Here is a 19,592-nt window from a genome sequence, read left to right on the forward strand (position 1 = left end):
CTTCCAGCTCTGCCTGTTCTTCTCCTACACATTATTAAGTACTCAGGTTGTACCTATGTTAGCTGCATTTCTTTCAGTTACAATTTAAATTTAAATTGATGGGGGGGGGGTCAGGTTTTTTTTGGGGGGGATCTCATCCAGTTTTGAGAAGGTGGGTCCCAAGATGTCTCCCAAGAGACTAAGAATAGACTCTTGGCCAGTTAATCCTTGCTCTTCACTCCAGAGGTGATATTTAGCAGGTTCTGCCCAGTTCTGGAGAACCAGTAGCAGAAATTTTGCATAGTTTGGAGAACCGGCCAATCCCACCTCTGACTGGCCCCGCCAATGCCATCTCTTCTCTGCCTCCCATCGAGTCCCAGTTGATCTGCTGGGTCTCCTTTCGTTGTCCTGCACAGGAGAAGGGGGCTGGAAAGCAGGTTCGTGGGGTGTGGGAAGGAATGGGGATTTTGCAGTATCCTTCCCCTGCCACACCCACCAAGCCAATCCATGCCCCTCCTAGCCATACCCACAGATCTGGTAGTCAATTTTTTTGAATCCCACCACTGCTTCACTCCATTGAATTGGAGGCAGAAGCACTGATGTCCAGCATGCTTTGATTTATAGCTCTTTCTGAAAAAAAAACGGGCCCCCTGTGAGATTCAATAGTACATTCTAGGAACAAGTCCCTTCTTACTTTGTGAGCGGAGAGAGGGAAGAAACGTACTGTCGCCCAATTCTGAATCTCACGGAGGAGGAAAGTCCCAAGAACTATCTGTTTGTTAGCCAGAAGGCCAACATGTCCATGAGATCTCCAGGCTAGGGACCAAAGGCTACAGAAGATAACCAGAAAAATGATCAGGGGGCTGGAGGCTAAAACCTGTGAGGAGCAGTTGCAGGAATTGGGTCGGTCTCGTCTGATGAAGAGGAGAACTCGGGGTGACATGATAGCAGACTTCCAATCCCTTATCAAGGAGAGAACCAACCTGAGGAGAAACTTCCTCGCAGTGAGAGCCATTAACTAATGGAGCACCTTCTGTCCCAGGGTTGTAGGTGCTTCATTGCTGGAGGTTTTTGAGCAGAGTCTGGACAGCCATTTGTCTGGAAATGGTTATCAGGTCTCCTGCTTGAGCAGGGGGTTGGACTGGAAGACCTCCAGGGTCCCTTCCAACTCTGTCATTCTGTTGTTCAAATTCTGGATGGTTCCAGAAATGGAAAACTAAAACACGTGTAGCTTTTATCTTTTGCACATGATGCTTTCCTCTCGTGATGCTTTCTGCTGATCTGTAAGAATTGGCTTTCCTCCCGCTTTCCTAGCTATCTCTTTACAGCTCTGGTTCCTCTTGGAGTACAAATGATCAGTGGAATTTTGGACTGAGGATGTACAAAGCCCCGTGGAGTGGCTTGTTGTTGTTTTAATTGATTTGTAGAGGGAGGGGACTGTGACTGTGTAGAGACAAGGTGGCCTAGGCATTTAGCTTACACAACAATTGCATTTGATGTTGTAACGTGAACTGGGTTTTATAAGGCAGCCTTGTAGAAAGGCAAATATTGGCAAAGGGAACCGGTTTCTGTGCAACTCCTAGAAGGGGGAAACCATCTGTTATGGATTCCGTCTCCCTTACACATAACAGGAGCTTTAGACTGGGTACAATTTAGGGTAAATCAATAGAGGTACACAGTACTGAAGTTTTAAAATCAAAGGGAGTCTGTTTTACTATTCCCTCCAACCCTCTTTTGATGTTTCAATTGCAACCTCCTCTTTTCTGGTTGGCTTTTTGATCTTCTAGGATTCTTGGGAATTAAATTCAGGGAATAAGAGAATAACAGAATTTCAGAGTTGGAAGGGACCTTGGAGGTCTTCTAGTCCAACCCCTTGATCAAGCAGGAGGACCCTATGCCATTTCAGACATATGGTCATCTAATCTCGTCTTAAAATGCTCCAGTGATGGAACACATACAACTTTTGGAGGCAAGTTGTTCCACTGATTAATTCTTCTAACTGTCAGGAAATGTCTCCTTAGTTCTAAGTTGCTTCTCTCCTTGATGAGTTTCCATCCTTTGCTTCTTGTCCTGCCTTCTGAAGGTGCTTTGGAAAATAAGTTGACCGCCTCTTCCTTGTGGCAGCTCCTTAGATATTGACACATTGGTATCATGTCACCCTTTCTTTTCATCAAAGTAGACATAATTCCTAATTTTGTCCACTTGCTTGAAGACGGCAAGGTCTTAGAAGGGAGATTTCATTGGGTCGAAGTGTGGGTGCCTCCCCGATTGAATATTCAAAGAGGCTTATGCACAGTGTCATTTCTGGAGGGGAAGCAAGGTTTTAACATTTTAACAGGAGGCCTCACAGCATGACATTTTGGCTACAGATTGATGCAGCGATCCAACTCATGGGAAAATGAGCTTCTTGGCAAAACTCGGCCCACCCATGGTGAACATACTTGCCATGTTCCACAGGAGATGGCCTCCAAGAACATATTTTTAAAGAGAGACCATTAGTTTGAAGAATCATCTTTGATTTTTTTTTTTTAAAAAAAGAGATTGGTCAGCAAGTAAACACCATTAAAGATGTATGTGGCACGCAAAGAATTCTGCTGACAGGTCAATTGTGAGTAAATTAATATCAGTGTCACTTTGTAAAGCCTTAGTAAGACCGCACCTGCAGTACAACATTCAGTGTTGTTACAAAAAAGATCAAGAGTTTGGAATACAAAATACAAATACAAAAAGAATAAAAAGAAAAGCAACTAAGCCACCTCTCTGAAATGGTATAAGGTCTCCCTGCTTGATCTGGGGGTTGGACTAGAAGATCTCCAAGGTCCCTTCCAGCTGTATTCTGATTGATTGATTAAATGTGCCTAGAGATCTCAAAACATGATCAACTAGGTAGTGGATTTGTATGATGGGAGTGAAAATGGATGCATTCATTTAACCATGTAGACTGTTAGGACTGCAAAAAGCAAACATTGTTTTCAAAAGTGGCATCTTCCCTTCTCTCAGAAAATATCTGAATATATGCCCTTCCTTCCTTCCTTCCTTCCTTCCTTCCTTCCTTCCTTCCTTTCCTTCCTTCCTTCCTTCCTTCCTTTCCTCCTCCCCCCTCCCCTCCCCTCCCCTTCCCTTCCCTCCCCTCCCTTCCCTTCCCTTCCCTTCCTTTCCTTTCCTTTCCCTTCCTTTCCTTTCCTTTCCTTTCCTTTCCTCCCTTCTTATATTTTTCGTCCAGGGATGTCAAATATAGTTAATGCGTTTGGGTGCTGACGTCAAACTGTAGCCAGTGAGTAGGTGGAATAGCAAATGTGTGATCTAATCACTTGGGTAAAGATACATTTCCTCCTCCCCCCGCCCCCCACCTCTGTTTCTCTTTCCTCCTCCTCTTTTTAGCAGAGGGGAAATGTTTTAGAATTACTACAGTCATCCAAAGTTTCCTAGGCAGAGCTGCAGTGCAACTGAAGATGAGAGTTCTTCCTGTGTAAAAAAGTCAGCATCAAACCCTTAAGTTCCATCGTTCACTTTGATCATTTCAGATCTCAATTTTTAGTTTTGAAGGGATGGTTGGCCTGCTCTCAGTTCCATTTTGAAACTCTCTCTCTCTCTAATTTTTTTCATGTTTTGTGATAAAAACCTTGGAGGAGAACAGCTATTTCCAGAAAACGTTTTTACTATATTTACTTTATTTTCTTCTCCATCATGTCTCAGTGAAAATAACTTCCCTTCTACTTATATTTATTTATTTTATTTATTTATTTTGTCAAGCAATTGTAAGATAACAGGTATAAGTATAAACATAGTTATGGATACATGAAATGGATACATATAAGAAAATAAAAAAGAAACAATAGGACAGGGACGGTAGGCACTTCATTAACACCACCTCGGACTGGCCCCGCCAACCCCATCTCTTCTCTGCCTCCCATGGAGTCCCAGCTGATCGGCTGGGTCTCCTTTGGTTGCCCTGCCCAGGAGAACGGAGCTGGAAAGCAGGTTAGCGGGGTGGGAATGGAGATTTTACAGTGTCCTTCTTCCCCTGCCATGCCCACCAAGCCACACCCATCAAGCCACACCACATCCACCAAGCTATGCCCACAGAACCAGCAGTAAAAAAAATTGAATCCCACTACTGGTCCGCAGGATAAAAGGCCCACACAAACCCATTTCTGAGGACTTATTGTGATGGTGTGTGGGGAAGACCTTGTAAGACCATGAGAGGAGTCCATCCCACCACCATAAACATCTAGAGAGCAGCAGCAGGTGGCAAATTGCTGGCCGCCTCTCAGAAGCAGAGCGGGTTTCAGAAGAGGTTGGCTGGAACAAGCTTTCTGAAGAAGGCTGGGTAGTCAGTAACTTGGAGGTAGGAGATGGCAATTAAGCCACCCATTCCCAAAATGAACATAATTAGCACAATTAACTGCCTCTGATGGTAATTAATTGCTTTGAACAATAATTTCCGGGGACGTGGAAGGATTTATAAAGCCATTGGCACATCTGTAAGTCAGTGTTTCGGGATCCAGAGTAGCGCAGCTGGCCCTTTCAGAATAGGGTACTTGTGTCCTTGGGCCTCAGGTGATCCTTGACTTACAATGGTTTGTTTAGTGACTGTTCGAAGTTACAATGAAAAAAAAGTAACTAATGACTGTCTATGGAGCTTCTCCGTCATCCAGGTCATGGTTGCCCCAAAGGTTTTTCTTTGAAGATGTTTCCCTTCTCATCCAAGAAGATTCTTCAGCTTCTGAAGGAGAATTGAAGAAATTTCTTGGATGAGAAGCGAAATGTCTTTAAAGAAAAACCCAAAAGTCCAGTTGCCTTTTGAAAAAGGACCTTTTTCCGTTTTTCACTTATGACTGTTGCAACATCCACATGGTCATGTGATCATAATTTAGACGCTTGGCAACCGACTTGTATTTATGACAGCACTGTTCCAGTGTCCCCTTTTGTGACCTTCTGACAACAAAGTTAATGGGGAAGCCAGATTTGCTTAATGATCACATCATCATCATCTTTTAACAACTCCATGATCCCTTGCGGTGTAGAGTCTGGGCAACTGGATGGAGCTAGCAGAGTTTATGAATGGCCGGATGCCCTTCCTGTCACCAATGCGGAGTTTTGTTCAGCAGATATATTCTCATTGTGTGCCCAGAGAGAGAAATATCTGCCTTTACCTGGGATCGAACTCACAGCCTCTTGATTGTGAGGCAAGAGCTCCCCCTGTAGGCCACCACATTACTCCTTGCTAGATGGTCACATGATTTGCTTAAAAATCACAGTGATTCACTTAACAACTTATCAAATGGGGCACATCACAAATGCCTCACTTCACAACAGACATTTGGGCCTCACTTATTAAGTCAAGCACTTCCTGTACTTCAAATCAAATCAAATTTATTAAAGTCCAAGAGCAAAGACCAGAACAAATAAAACCACTCAAGGAACCGGTTAAAAATTCTAGAATAAAATAATAAATAACATATAAAATTTATATTAAAAATCACAAGTTGACCTCCATTCGGTCAGTTACACATGGATTAATTATACTATTATATCAATCCTTGTTCCTGTAGTTCCATCATTTGCTGTTTGCATCAGATCTTGGATGCGAGGAAGGAGTGGGGGTCTCTGCAAAGCCTGCTAGAGAGAGTTTCCAAAATTGGGTTTATTGATTGCTAGGCAATGTCCTTGAATCACAATTGATGGTAGGACCTACTGACTTTGGTTGATTCTTCTCCAACCTAAGCAGGGTTGGCCTGATTCATATTTGGATGGAAGCCTATCAGAAAAAAAAAACAACTCAGAGCTGGAATGAAAAGAACATCAACCTGGAAGAAAACAACAGTAAATGGCCTTCATACTCCTGCCAATAAAATTATGTAGATGTGTCTCCACAGGCACTAAGGGCTGGGCCCAACTGGACAGTGTGTCAGGTTTCTGGCAGTGACCCCCAATTAAATTACGAGTCTCGAGCCAAACTTCCAAAATTCAAAAGGATTTATTGGGAGTTAAAAAGCATCTTCGGGACAAACATGACCTGGGTGACCGAGAGTCTCCATGGACACTTCTTTGAGTTCTCCTATGCTCTGGCTAGGAAGATGCCTTGAATGTGGAAACTTAAAGTGTCATCTCTGTAGGTTCTCTGGTGCTGTTTCACAAGCTTTGCTCCTTAAGAAGTGAGCAGCTTTAGCAACAGCCAAACAGCCAAACAAAAAAACAAAAAAAAAAACCCTCCAACCAACACTCTACCACAAAGTGGAATGGAAAGAAGAGATGATTACTTTGCTAATGTAATTAATGTGCAGTTGACTATCCTTTTCTTTCAGCGCATGCACTTCTGGGGCTTAATCCAATAACAGCCCAGGGTTTACATTTATTAGGTTATTATCAGTTGCCCAGAGCAACTGAAACCTGCTTTCAGAGCAGGGGGTGGAAATGACAAACCAAACTCGTGTGTGTGTGTGTGCGCGCGCGCGCGCGCACACGCACGCATGTTGGAAAGCCACAGTGATGGGGAACCAATGAAGCCAGGAGGCTGGTAATTGTCTAGGTTGATGGCATAACAAGACGAGACAAAATGGACAGGAAAAGAGGCCGACTTGGGATTTGATATTCTGGTCCTGTTGCCTTTGAAGATGCCAGGCTGTGACTGGGCACCCTCAAAGTTTAGGGGACTCAAGGCTAAAACGCACGAAAGGTTGCGGGAATCGGGTATGTCTAGTTTAATGAAGAGAAGGACCAGGGGAGACATGATGGCAGTCTTCCAGTATTGGAGGGGCCGCCCCAAAGAAGAGGAGGGGGTCAAGCTATTCTCCAAAGCCCCCGAGGGCAGGACAAGAAGCAACGGGCGGAAACTGATCAAGGAGAGAAACAACCTGGAACTAGGAGGAAATTCCTGACAGTGGGAACAGTTCATCAGTTCCCTCCAGAGGTTGTGGCTGCTCCAACACTGGAGGCTTTAAGAGGAGAGTGGGCAGCCGTTTGTCTGGAAGGGTTTGTCAGGCTTTCCTGCCTGAGTAGGAGTTGGACTAGAAGACCTCCAACTCCGTTGATCTGGCTTGGAGGACTGAGCTGAGCTGAACAAGAAAGAGGGAGGGAGGGAGAGAATAAGAAAAGCAGCTAACTTGGCAGCGAGTCGCCTCACCTTGAAGCATCTCTTGGCTGCTGTGCTTTGTGTAAGAGGAGAAGTCAACGCTGAACTTGGGTGGCATGGGAGCCTTTTGTAATTCCCTTGGATTGCTTTCCCTCACCTTGATCCCTTTGTCCGGTCCTGCCAGAATATTCCTGGCATGCCGATGCTCTTGGCTTCAAGCCTGGCTCGGTTGTAGAAGGAAAGCAGATGCCCTCAAGGAAGCCCTTCTTCCTCCCCAGGAGGAGATAAGCTGGCGAGCTTCGTCTATTTGGCCAGCCTGTCATTGGTTCCTACAACAGAGAGATTGTGGGAGATTTTGGAGAGCACCTGGTGGTTCTCTTTCCAATTGTCCATGAAGACTTAAAAAGAAAAGCAACAATTTATCCCCATGATATCAATATATTGGTAAAAAGTTCATTGGTGTAGCGATAGAATACAGAGTAGTCCAACCCTTTGCTTAAGTAGGAAGCCCTATATGCACAAAGGGCTGTCCAATTCTTCTTAAATATCTTTGGTGATGGACTACCTGTAACTTCTGGAGACAAGCTATTCCACTGATTAATTGTTCTCACTCACAGAAAATCCCTCCCTCCCATTTTCCTTCTTTTTCTCCTCCCTCCCTCCCTCTCCCATCCATCCATCTCAGAATCGCCTTCTACTCCTTTCCGCCTCTTCTGCCTTTTGACCCAAACCCAGGGACCATCACCACCGCATCGACATAAGCCACGTTTCCATATCAGCCGAACTAAGCCATGGTTCCCTTTTCCCCCTTCCTGGCTGTTTCCAAGGGTTACGGATCCTGCTAAGCTGGCGGCAGAGACTGTAACAAAGCAAATGTCAGGTTAGCTTAGAGGGGAACAGAAGTTCTGCAACCAACCAAGGAGACTCCTCCCGTCCCTTCTTCATCTGGGGACTTCCTTCCTCCTGGTCTTTTCTCTCCGTTCTGCCACATTGTTGGATTAGCCTCGGGTTTTGGCTTCGGCTTTTCTGCTTGCTTGCAAAGCTAAGGGACGGATGCTTCGCTAAATCTCACTTTTTGCTCTGCCCTTCCTGGTTATTAAAACAATTCTGATAGGTGAAGGGATGCAGCTGCTCAGGGGCTAAGATGCTGAGCTTGTCGATCAGAAAGGTGGGCAGTTTGGCGGTTCGAATCCCCAGCGCTGCGTCACGGAGTGAGCTCCCATTACTTGCTCCAGCTTCTGCCAACCTAGCAGTTCGAAAGCACGTAAAAAATGCAAGTAGGAAAACAGGGACCCCTTTGGTGGGAAGAAGGGAACAGCGCTCCATGCGCCTCCGAAGGCGTTGAGTCTGACCATGTGTTCGGACAGCACGCGCTGGCTCTTCTTCAGCTTTGGAACGGAGGTGAGCCCCGCCCTCTAGAGCCGGAAACGAGGAGCCTGGATGTGCAAGGAGGGGAACCTTTACCTTTAACAGGCGAAGACATTTCTATCCTTCAAAACAGGATGATTCCAATAGAGTTTTTGGAGATATCACCTAACTTAATCAAACATGCTAACATTCTTAGAAGGGTCGTAGAATAAGCCTTGCCATTTTTGACCTGGCTGAAAGGGAAACTTACTCTACACGCAGAGAAGAATATGACTGCTAATATTCTTAATAAATACCATTCTTAAATGTAAACAATGCTGTACCCCTCTCTGCTTAAATTCTAATGGAAGGCCCTTGCTTTCTTCTCATCCGTGGCAGAGGTATCGTCAACTAGCTCTATGCTGTTACCCGGGCTTCGCTGTGAAACTATGTGGTTGGGCTTAGTTTTGGGGGAGGAAAATAAGGGGAAAAATTCTGCGTCTGCCTACCAGCATCCGTGGGTATTCATCTGACTAGTGTCCTGTTAGTGTGTGAGAGAGTTGAGGGCTGTTTGGCAACTGAAACAGTATTTGCTGTGTGAGCAAGAAGGAGACAGCAAGGAGCCTGGGCGTGGCTTAGCTCAACTGTTCTGTACTAAAGCTGCTTGGTGCTATGAAACTGAAACTGAAATGGAAACTCCTCTGCTTGTGTTGTGTTTTGCATTTGGAAGGGATTTCTTTGCAGGTGGGGAGGGGGAGTAGAACTCCTTAGCATCAGAGCGTGTGAATAATAATAATATAGGAAATACTCTAAATGCTCTGATGGTCATTTCGAAAAATCCTTTCTTAGCAAGCACCTAGAAGCCAAAACCTGACTGCCATGACCGGTGGAACTCCTTGCTTCAAGAAATTGGATGGGTATCTGGTTGGTCTTTTACCAATTTTTGAGCTGTTTACAGACATTGCAATGTTTTACTTGGAAATATGGAAAGCAGCTTCTGCCTGCTCTTGTTAGTTAAAGCTTATTGATTTTTATTTTTTGCAGGCTTGTTTGTCCTTTCTTTGAAATGATTTAAGTTATTGTTTGAAACGGTAGCTGGGTGGGTTTCACATAGATAAAGCGAAGCGAAGTGAAAAAGAAGTTGAAGTGAGGTGAAGTCAGAAGTGTGCTGGTCTTGCCATTTTCTATTCCTTTTTTAACTTCAGGGAAATTATTTCGTCCCCACCTCCCTCCACAAATAGTATTATTTTCCGGATTGTGAATACTACAAACTCCATGATTCATAGCCCTGTTACGTTTTGGTGACTTAGGGAGACTCCAATATGCTTTTCTTCCTGAGAATATTTTTCAGCATTTCTAACATGGACTGATGATGTTTGGGGTTGGATGAATAGAGAGTTGGTTGTTAAATTTCTTTTTTAAAAAATCACCAAGAGTTTTAGCTGTTTAAAAATCTGCAATGCAGTTTTTTAAGCAAAGGTCAATTCTCCTTCAAGCTGAGTTCAGTTCCTAGTGACTATGTGAACACGTCAACTGAATTTTCCTGCCAGCAGTGAAGGAGAAAAAAAAGTTATTCATCCTTTCTTTCTTTTGGGAAATTTGGGTTTTAACATTCCCAGTCTAGTGACCCGTCCTGTGATCTCCAGGTGGCCTCCCTTCTAGCTAAGCTTTCTGAGATCAGCCAGGATTGGCTCCTCGGGGAAAGACAAAAGCTCTTTTAAATCAAATTGGACTCCTGATAGCTCAAACTCGGAAATGTATTATTATTACTGTCTTTCAACTCAGTTGGAGATACTTAAAAAAAAAGAGAGAGATATCTTAGCATAAAAAGCAAATCCAGAGATTTGCATTGTACGTTGTTTTCAAAAATTTAAATATATTGCCCCTCAAACCATCTTAATTGGCCAAAACCAGTGATGGCATTCAAATTTTTTTACTACCGGTTCTGTGGGCGTGGCTTGGTGCATGTGGCATGGTTTGGTGGGCGTGGCAGGGGAAGGATACTGTAAAATTCCCATTCCCTCCCCATCCCACTCACCTGCTTTCCAGCTCCGTTCTCCTGTGCAGGGCAACCAAAGAAGACCCAGCCAATCAGCTGGGACTCGATGGGAGGCAGAGAAGAAATGGGGGTGGGGCCAGTCAGAGGTAGTATTCCAAATTACTCAAAATTTCCGCTACCGGTTCTCCAGAACTGGTCAGAACCTGCTGAATACCACCTCTGGCCAAAACCCACTTATAAAGTTCCATATTCTAGGAGAAATGCATACAGAACATTTTTTTGTCTCCACAGCTTTCTTATGCATTTGGAAAATGGCCAAGAAAAGCTAAAATAGGCAATTTTCCTCTTTTTTTTTTTTTTTGCACAATGAGAGCATTGCTAAGGATTTGGGGAATGATCTCTCCTTTGAGAACAAGAGCTTCAAAAGTTGTCCTGTTTTTCTTTTTTAATCTTCACAATCCTGGAAAGGTTCACGTAGCTCTCCTTGAGTGACAAAGGAAGATTTGGGTGGTATCTGTAAAAGCTGAGCTCATTATTTGGCAAAGCAGAATGCATCTTGCAAAGATCTTGCTTAAAATGTGAGCCATGATGGAGAGTAACACACAAAAAATAATCAGCGCAGACAGATGGGAGAGAATTCGTGGAGAGTCCATCCCTGGCAGGAATGCATTGCAATGAGCAGAGAGAGAGACGGAAAGGACCGTTTAACTAATTGCAGGGAGGGTTGGAACCCATTTGCGGAATCATTTTTCCTATGGGGTAGGTTTTGGAGATGCTTGAACCTGAGTTTGAAGTGGAAACCTTCAGCCTGAAAAACAAACATAGAAGCCAAGAAATCCCAATTTTGGGGGGGCGGGGGGACGGGTTTGTCACATGTTTTCATTAAATTGGTAGAGTTTTGACTTTTAACTTCCTGAAAAATCACTCCCAACAGCTCATATGCACAAAAATCACTCACAACAGGATGGATCTGCTTAATTTTGATGGTAGAATCTTGAGGGAGGAACTGGGTGCCACACTCAAGACAAATAAATGTCTTTGTGGGAGCAGGCAGGTCCATCCTGCTATACGTAAAGCAAAGCGAGTTTTTAATGAGGGGTTTGTTTGTGTGTCCAGAAATCTTTTTCACTTTTTTCTCCCAGGCTCAGAGCCTCGGACGGGTATTGGGTATCATCTTTGTCTGACCCTCTGGTCCATGGAGGATTGCCCTTCAGGATGGTGGACCTTAGGCCACCTACATTTTAGAAGAGAATCTTTGTAGCTCTGGGTTGAAATGAGGGGTCCTTGGTGCTCTCTGAGCTTGATGGTTTCCTTGCAGACCTTTCATGACCCAACTAGGTAATGTCATCAGTGCTAGAAGGGAGTGAGGTTTGTGGAGTGGAGGAAGAGGAGGAGGAGGAGGAGAAGGAGGAGGTCTAGAGTCCTTCGTGCTGTCTGAGTTTGGTGGGTTTTTTGTAGACATTTCATTACCCAACTAGCTAACATCATCAGTGCTAGAAAAGAGTGGGATTTGTGGAGAGTGGGTAGAGGAGGAGGAGGACTTGGTGCTCTCTGAGTTTGATAGTTTTCTTGCAGACATTTCATTATCCAAGTACGAAATGAGTTGCCTGATAGAGGAGATGGGGTGGGGTGTCATCAGAATTGAATAAATGAAACTAGGTAAAATCATCCATGCATTCTCTTCTAGCACTGATGGTGTTACCTCGCTGGGTAAAGAAACATCTGCAAGAAAACTGCCGAGGTCAGAGAGCACCAAGGACCACACAACATACATTTTGTAATGGCTTTGTTGTTAAATAACCGTGGCTCTTATTTGTTTGTTTTGGGTATTTCATTATTGCGTACTTTAAAATGGCTTTTAAGTCCCTTGGAGTTTCAAAATATTAGATAGATACAGATCTAAATCAAATAGCTCCAAGAAAAGAAAAAAACAACCCATCACCCATCACTTCACAGTTTTAATATCACTGTTCAAATGTTCTCCATCATCTATTTCCTTCTCATCTCTGTAAATTCTATCCCAGCAACATCTTTTGGGGTATTTGAAAACAGTGACCCGGCCTCTCTTCTCTTCTCCAGACTAAACCTCTTAAAACATTTCGTGCAGGACCGTCCACCATAAAACCATTTCAGTGAAATCCAGGAGAGAATAAGGTCTATTTCCAAGGGTCTCTTGTGACAAATTCCCCCCCCCCCCCAAAAAAAGATCAGTTAGATGTAACAGGCCCTTCTTTGCAACTGTGAATGCATTTCTTATCTGTCTTTTAAGATAATATTTTAATATTTAAGGCAGGAGGCATCGCCAACAGGTGTTGGCTTTATATTTCTCTCCACACCTCTTGAGCTGTCACTTTGATCTACGCCTTTACAGCAGTTAATAAACAGAGTCAAAATACCGTTTTGGACCGGTTTCATCTGCCCTTCCCTCCAGCAATTTACAACTTCTAATTTTATTCCTGGGCCACGTCTTTTTTTCCCCCCTATTGCTGGATTGATGGCTTCTGAACTCTTTGCCAATGAGGGAAATTTGGTTGATTCATTTTTTTTCATAAGAACTTGAAAGGATAAAATCTCCTTTGAGTCAAATTCAACTTGACGGATGTGTCCACGTTGTGTTCTTGGCAACAACAGAAAAACGGTGGCCAGATTTGTTTTTGTCCTGCCCGTGTGTTCTACTTTTTGAGATTTCCTGGTGGTGTCTCATTCAAAGCCTTCCAACTTCAGACAAAGTTACCTGCCAAGACCATAAGCTTCCCCTCCCCCTTTATAAAATAAGAATCCTCTCAACTGAGAAAAATGTTTAAAGTTGAGTCTCTCTGTGCTCGGTTGTTTTCTTGCAGACTTCATCACCCAACTGTGTACCTTCACTGGGGCTAAGTGATTAAGTTACCTAGCACTGATGGTGCTACCTAGTTGGGTAACGAAACGTCTGGAAGAAAACAACCAAGCTCAGAGGGCGCCGGGGGCCTTCATGTCAATCCTGAGCTACGAATATTCGCCTTTATTGGTGAATATTCGTGCAGGGCAATATCACCCTTCAGGCCACCTGAGAACTCCTGGGTCAGAGATGAGGCAGTTTGACAAGGAACATCTGGACCATGGATGTTTTGATATCTGCCAGCCCTTGTCAGTCATGGTCCACCCACGAAGGTCCAATTAAACCGATTTATTTCTAAACAGCCTATGCATGGGAATCTTCTCAACTAAGGGTTGGCGCCTGCTGGGCATTAGATAAGGATCCACGGAAATCAGGAAAGGTTGGAGTACACCATAAAGTACACTTGTGGCTACGTAGGGATTCTAAGCTGATTTCTCTTTTGACTCCACCCCCAGTTTCTGCCATTCCCGTTTTACAAATGAGCAGTTTAAGGTGATGACTACAGGGAACTTGTCCTGGGGGGAAGTTTGAGATGAGTTTTGTTGGAGCAAATGGTTGTTACTGCGCGAATAGATGCAAGATCTTTAGTCCCAAAAGATGACACTCTAATTGCCATGCAGGAGAGAATCAGGATCACATTTTATGTTCCAGTTCAGCTGCTTTATTGCTCATGGCTATACACAGGAATCTAGCCACCTAACAGTCAGCACTAAATTGGTGCTAGATAAGAACCAGTAGAATTCAAGAGGGGTTGGACTTAGCCCATTTCTAGGCTGATTACTCTCTTGACTCCACCCGCCAGCTCTGCCTCTCCTTCTGCTACACTAATGCTATTTCCCCTCTCTTTCTCTCTTGTCCTTGGTAGGATTCTGGCTACAGCTGGGACCCAATTTGACCTTCGAACTCTGAGAGCCGTCCGTGTGCTGAGACCCCTGAAACTTGTCTCAGGAATCCCAAGTAAGTGGAAGAATGCGGTATAACTTTGATTCCACATCTCATCATGCTTTGCCCCTTTGCCTTCGCAGAGGGATAGAATCAACTTCCCACGAAGGGATTAGTGCCACTTTATAAGGCCTTCATAAGGCCACACTTGGATTACACAGAAGTTTCTAAATTGTCATCATCCTACAATAGTTCAGCTTCGCTAAAGTTTTGTGAGATTCCAGGAACGGCCGCCAAGAAATGGCTGGTATATTCCTTGGAGAAATTGCTTGAGAAATGAACACTCTTTGATAGGCTCTTGTGAAGTTCAGCCTGAGCAAACCAAGATCTGGATTTGAACTCAAGCTGGTGAAAATCCCCAGAGAACTGGGCTAGAAGTCAGCAATGTTTGAGGAATGTCTTTATCCCCCCTGAGATATTTTCCGGTTGGACTCCTCTCTTTGCTAAGATCCTCCATGGACTGATTCTCTCTCTCTTTTTTTCTTGCCCAGGTTTACAAGTTGTCCTCAAATCCATCATGAAGGCAATGGTCCCCCTCCTTCAGATCGGCCTCCTCCTCTTCTTCGCCATCGTGATGTTTGCCATCATCGGTCTGGAATTCTACATGGGCAAATTTCACAAAGCTTGCTTCTCCAATGAAACAGGTGGGTGATGAGAAGACCAGTCTAACAAGACAGCTTTTAGGTGGGGGAGAGAATAGTATTAGCAATGGCACTCAGACTTATATACCGCTTCACGGTGCTTTCCAGCCCTCTCTAAGCAGTTTACAGAGTCAGCCTCTGGCCCCCGACAACCTGGGTCCTCATTTTACCCACCTCGGAAGGATGGAAGGCTGAGTCAACCTTGTGCCTGGTGAGATTCGAACTGCTGAACTGCAGGCAGCTGACAGTCAGCAGAAGTAGCCTGCATACCGCCTTCTAACCACTGCACCACCACGGCTCAATAACCATGGAATAACTAAATAACAGAAGAACAGAGTTGGAAGGGACCTTAAAGTAAGGCCACACCTGGAATACTGCACCCAGTTTTGGTTGCCACATTACAAAAAAGATTTGAGACTTTGGAAAAAGTGCAAAGAAGAGCAACCCAGGTGATCAGAGACAAAAAAATTTATGAACGATTGCAGGATTTGGGTTTGGCTAGTCTAGAGAAAAGAAGGACTACGGGTGACATGATAGCAGCCTTCCAGTATTAGAGGGGCTGCCGCAAAGAAGAGGAAAGGGTCAAATTATCTTCCAAAATACCAGAAGGCAAGACAAGAAGCAATGGATGGAAAGTAATCATGGAACCAGGAATTGAGAAACTTCCAAACAGTGAAGACAATTAACCAGTGGAACGGTTTGCCACCAGAAGTTGTGGGTGCTCCATCACTGGAGGTTTTTAAGAAAAGATTGGACAGCCATTTGCCTGGAATGGTCTACGGTCTCCTGCTTGATCAGGGGGTTGGACTAGAAGACCTCCAAGGTCCCTTCCAGCTCTATTCTGATCGACTGATTGACCTTGGGAGATCTTCAATCCAAGTCCAACCTCCCCCTCAAGCCAACCCTGTGCCATTTCAGACAAATGTTTGCCCACTTTATGATGGTGGCCGTGTCCCTGGGGAGTCACGAGATCCCCTTTTGCAACCTTCTGACCAGCAAAGTCGAATGGGGAAGCCAGATTGATTTAACGACCGTCTTACTAACTTAACGGCTGCGTGGATTCCCTTCTAAAACTGCGGCAGGAAAGCTCATGAAATGGGGCCAAACTCACTTAAAAGCTCTCTTGCTTAGTGACAGAAATCTTGGGCTCCACTGTGGTCAAAAGCCACCTGTCTGTGGTCTTGCTTGTTTCTGGAGTGAGAACAATGGTTGAAGTTCATATGAATGTCAGGTTCCAAGTAATGTGTCCATTATAAAACGAACTCCAAGGCATTCTGTTTTCTCAAAGAACCAATTTATTTAGATACACCATCTTGGCACTAACTAGTGGAAAGCCAGTAGTGAAAGTTCCTGGGGTTTCCACGTCACTATAAGCAGTATTTTTCTAATTTTCCAAAACAATCGATCACATTGTCCAACCGGGATGTGAACCGGTTGCTTAGAGACTTCGCTCCTCCTTCCTCTGGTCAACCAGCGGTTGGAACATGGCTGACTCATCACCCAGCTATGCTGTTATGGCTGGAACTCCATCCACCTCAGGCCTCCCCCCTTTCCTCTCCCAAGGGTATCAAACTGAGTTCATAGAAGTCATCCAAAATACCCCCAGTCCATAATCTAACTAAATTCAGGCTTGACGGCTCCATCTTTCTGATGACTTTGTTTAAAAACTATCCCTGCAGGTGAGAGGCTGGGAGATTTCCCATGTGGTGAAGACTGGCCCGCGAGGCCCTGTGAAGAAGGCACCTGCAAAAAATACTGGGAGGGCCCCAACTTTGGAATCACCAACTTCGACAATATCTTGTTTGCTGTGCTCACCGTCTTCCAGTGCATCACCATGGAAGGATGGACCGACATCCTCTACAACGTAAGTCCTGCTGGCCCTGGATGAGCAAAGGCCATCTAAGCCAGCCCAACCTATGGAAGGGACCTCCCGCTTAGGATCTTCTCAGTTTAAGAGCTGCAGGTTGCTGACCCTTGCACTAGATGGGCCTCCCTAGGAGAAGGGACCCCTAACATTCCCTGCCTCCCAGATCTGGTGGGTCATGTAGGCCAGGGAGACAGCAGAAGGCTTGTGTTGGATTCAACAGGGTTGCTTTTCCAGGAACATGGCATTGAAAAGTTTGCAGGGAACCCTTAACTCCTGTTGTTGTTGTTGTTGTTGTTGTTGTTGTTGTTGTTAAGGGTTTTGTTTCTCAGAGATCTCAAAACTAGGTCCCGACTTTGTTGGATAATCAGGTTGGTCTGGCAAGTTGGAATATCTATCATGAGTACTGGGCAAAAGTTCCTGTCTATGGGATCTAGGTTGCTTTTGTGCGAGACTCCATCAAGTTCTAGAATTGGAAGGAGATGACACACTTTTCCAGATCAAAATCCATCCCCCTCCAAGTTGCTCCAGGCTTTCTCCATTTCAGATATATATAATTTATGGGGAGGGGGGAGAAAAGGAGAGCAATTGAGCTACTGCTGGTGCTGCTATGGTTACATAATTAGGAGTCAAATATCCTTTTCAGATTTACTGGAAAAACACTCCCAGAGTTACTTATCGGATCCAGAAACAGGCGTACTATATGATTGGGGGGGGGGGGAAGGGGGGTCTTCGTTTTCTTTCTTCTGCTTTATTGCAGCCATTAATCAGGCCAAGACGTTGGTTTTTCAAGGGGGAAGGGGAGAAATTTGCCTTAGAAGTGGGCTCAATTAAAGAGCTACAGGAGAAAGGAAGGGCGGTGGATATGATGCTTTCTGCTTTTGCTTGAGCATGCAAATCTCACAGAACATAAAGTAACAGGGTTGGAAGAGACCTTGGAGGTCTTCTAGCCCAACCCCTTGCTCTAGAAGGAGACCTTATACTGTTCTGCACAAATGGTTGCCCAATCTTTTCATAAAAACTTCCTGTGTTGGAGCACCCACCACTACTGAAGGCAAGTCATCCCAGTGACTGGATTGGATGGGATTGGATTGGTTTGGATTAAAAAAGAAATAGAAATAGAAATGAAGGGAAGGGAAGGGAAGGGGAAGGGAAGGGAAGGGAAGGGAAGGGAAGGGAAGAGGAGAGGAGAGGAGAGGAGAGGAGAGGAGAGGAGAGGAGAGGAGAGAAGAGAAGAGAAGAGAAATGGAGATAATAGAATAGAATAGAACAGAACAGAACGGAATAAAATAGAATAGAATAGAATTTGAGAATGGAATGCAATGGAATAGAATAGAATGAAGGGACCTTGGAGGTCTTCTAGTCCAGCCCCCTGCTCAAGCAGGAGACTATACCATTTCAGACAAGTGGCTGTCCAGTCTCTTCTTGAAAGCCTCCAGGGATGGAGCAGCCACAACTTCTGAAGGCAAATCGTTCACTGATTAATTGTCCTCCCTAGGTTGCTTCTCTCCTTGGTTAGTTTCCATCTGTTGCTGTTTCTCCTGCCTTCTGGTGCTTTGGAGAATAGCTTGACCCCCTCCTCTTCTTGGGGGCAGCCCCTCAAACATTGGAAGACTGCTATCTCGTCACCCCCTAGTCCTTCTTTTCATTAAACTAGACAGGCCCAATTCTTGCCCCAACTAGACATCATCCTTAATTCTGCCCTCAAAGACTGCAAAGGGATGGTTAAAGGAACATCTCACCCGAGTCTACTTTGGCATGGTTACACTCGAAAATGAGTGGAGGTTCAGCCATGTTGACTTCTTTGTTCCTTCATTTTGTTTGTTCATCGTTTGGGAGTGGTGTTCCCCCTGCTTTTCTGTTGTCGAAACAAGCTGAAAACCTTTTACTCAAGTTTTCTCTGGGAAGCGTCTTGTGCGAAGGGCAGACAGGTTAATGCATTGAGAAAGCTTTGAGGAGGAGAAGAAGCTGTAAAAAAAAACACAACATTTTGCTTTCTCAAAAGACAAAACAAGGCCAAGGAGGAGCGATAAGAAAGGTTTCTGGGTTTGTAGCCAAAGGGCCAGGCGGGGTTGAAGAAAAGCCCCAGGAAACCATCAGGTGTTGTGGGCAGAGCGGAAGGACAGGTAGCCTGGCTCCAATGCTCCAATAGGATTAGAGATTTGTGGACTGATAGAAGGGAATGTTTGCGGCTCAAGGTTGAAATAAGGGCTCCTTTGTACTCTCTGAGCTTGGTGGTTTCCTTGCAGACATTTCGCTACCAAACTAGGTTAGATCATCCGTGCTAGAAGGGAGTGGAGTTGGAGGAGGAGGAGGAGGAGGAGGAGGAGGAGAACTGTGGGCTTGGTGATTTTCTTGCAGACATTTTATTGCCCATCTAGGTACCATCATCAGTGCTAGAAGGGAGTGATGTGTGTGGAGGAGAAGGAGGAGGACTGTGGGGTTCTTGGCATTATCTGAGCTTGGTGGTTTTTATGAAGATGTTTCATTGCCCAACTAGATAACATCATCAGTGCTCCAATCAGCACTGATACTGCTGCCTAGTTGGGTAATAAAACATCTGCAAGAAAACCACCAAGCTGAGAGATCACCAAGGACCCCACAAAGATTGAAGTATCAGGAGAGTAGAAATTGGATCTGCATGTTGCTTCGTTGAGTCTCTTCCAACATGAAATATTCCAAGATATTTTTGGGAGGAAGTTGATTTATACCAAACTAAAAACACCTTTCCAATTTTGCCGACGTTCCTTTCTGACTTAATTCGTTTCCCTGAATGAGAAAGGCTAACAAATTATCTTGTGAATCTTGGCTCTGTTTATTTTTTTTGGCAATCATTAATCCTGTTTAGAATCTCCTGACATTTAAAG

General features: G+C 44.6%; 1 protein-coding gene across 7 annotated transcripts in view; it reads left to right on the forward strand.

The window, feature by feature from the left end:
* Positions 1–19,592, forward strand: part of CACNA1B (calcium voltage-gated channel subunit alpha1 B) — a 126,351-nt gene that overhangs the window by 15,654 nt on the left and 91,105 nt on the right. For all 7 annotated transcript variants that reach the window (XM_087944296.1, XM_087944291.1, XM_087944293.1 and 4 more), the window contains 3 exons: positions 14,144–14,235; positions 14,712–14,864; positions 16,541–16,725. In XM_087944296.1, the coding sequence (XP_087800422.1) occupies positions 14,144–14,235; positions 14,712–14,864; positions 16,541–16,725 (430 nt within the window). The remainder of the gene's footprint in view (positions 1–14,143; positions 14,236–14,711; positions 14,865–16,540; positions 16,726–19,592) is intronic.

Source organism: Notechis scutatus, chromosome 15 (genome assembly GCF_049901735.1).
Source record: "Notechis scutatus isolate UNSWTSFEM ecotype Mainland chromosome 15, rNotScu1.2, whole genome shotgun sequence".
NCBI lineage: Eukaryota > Metazoa > Chordata > Lepidosauria > Squamata > Elapidae > Notechis > Notechis scutatus.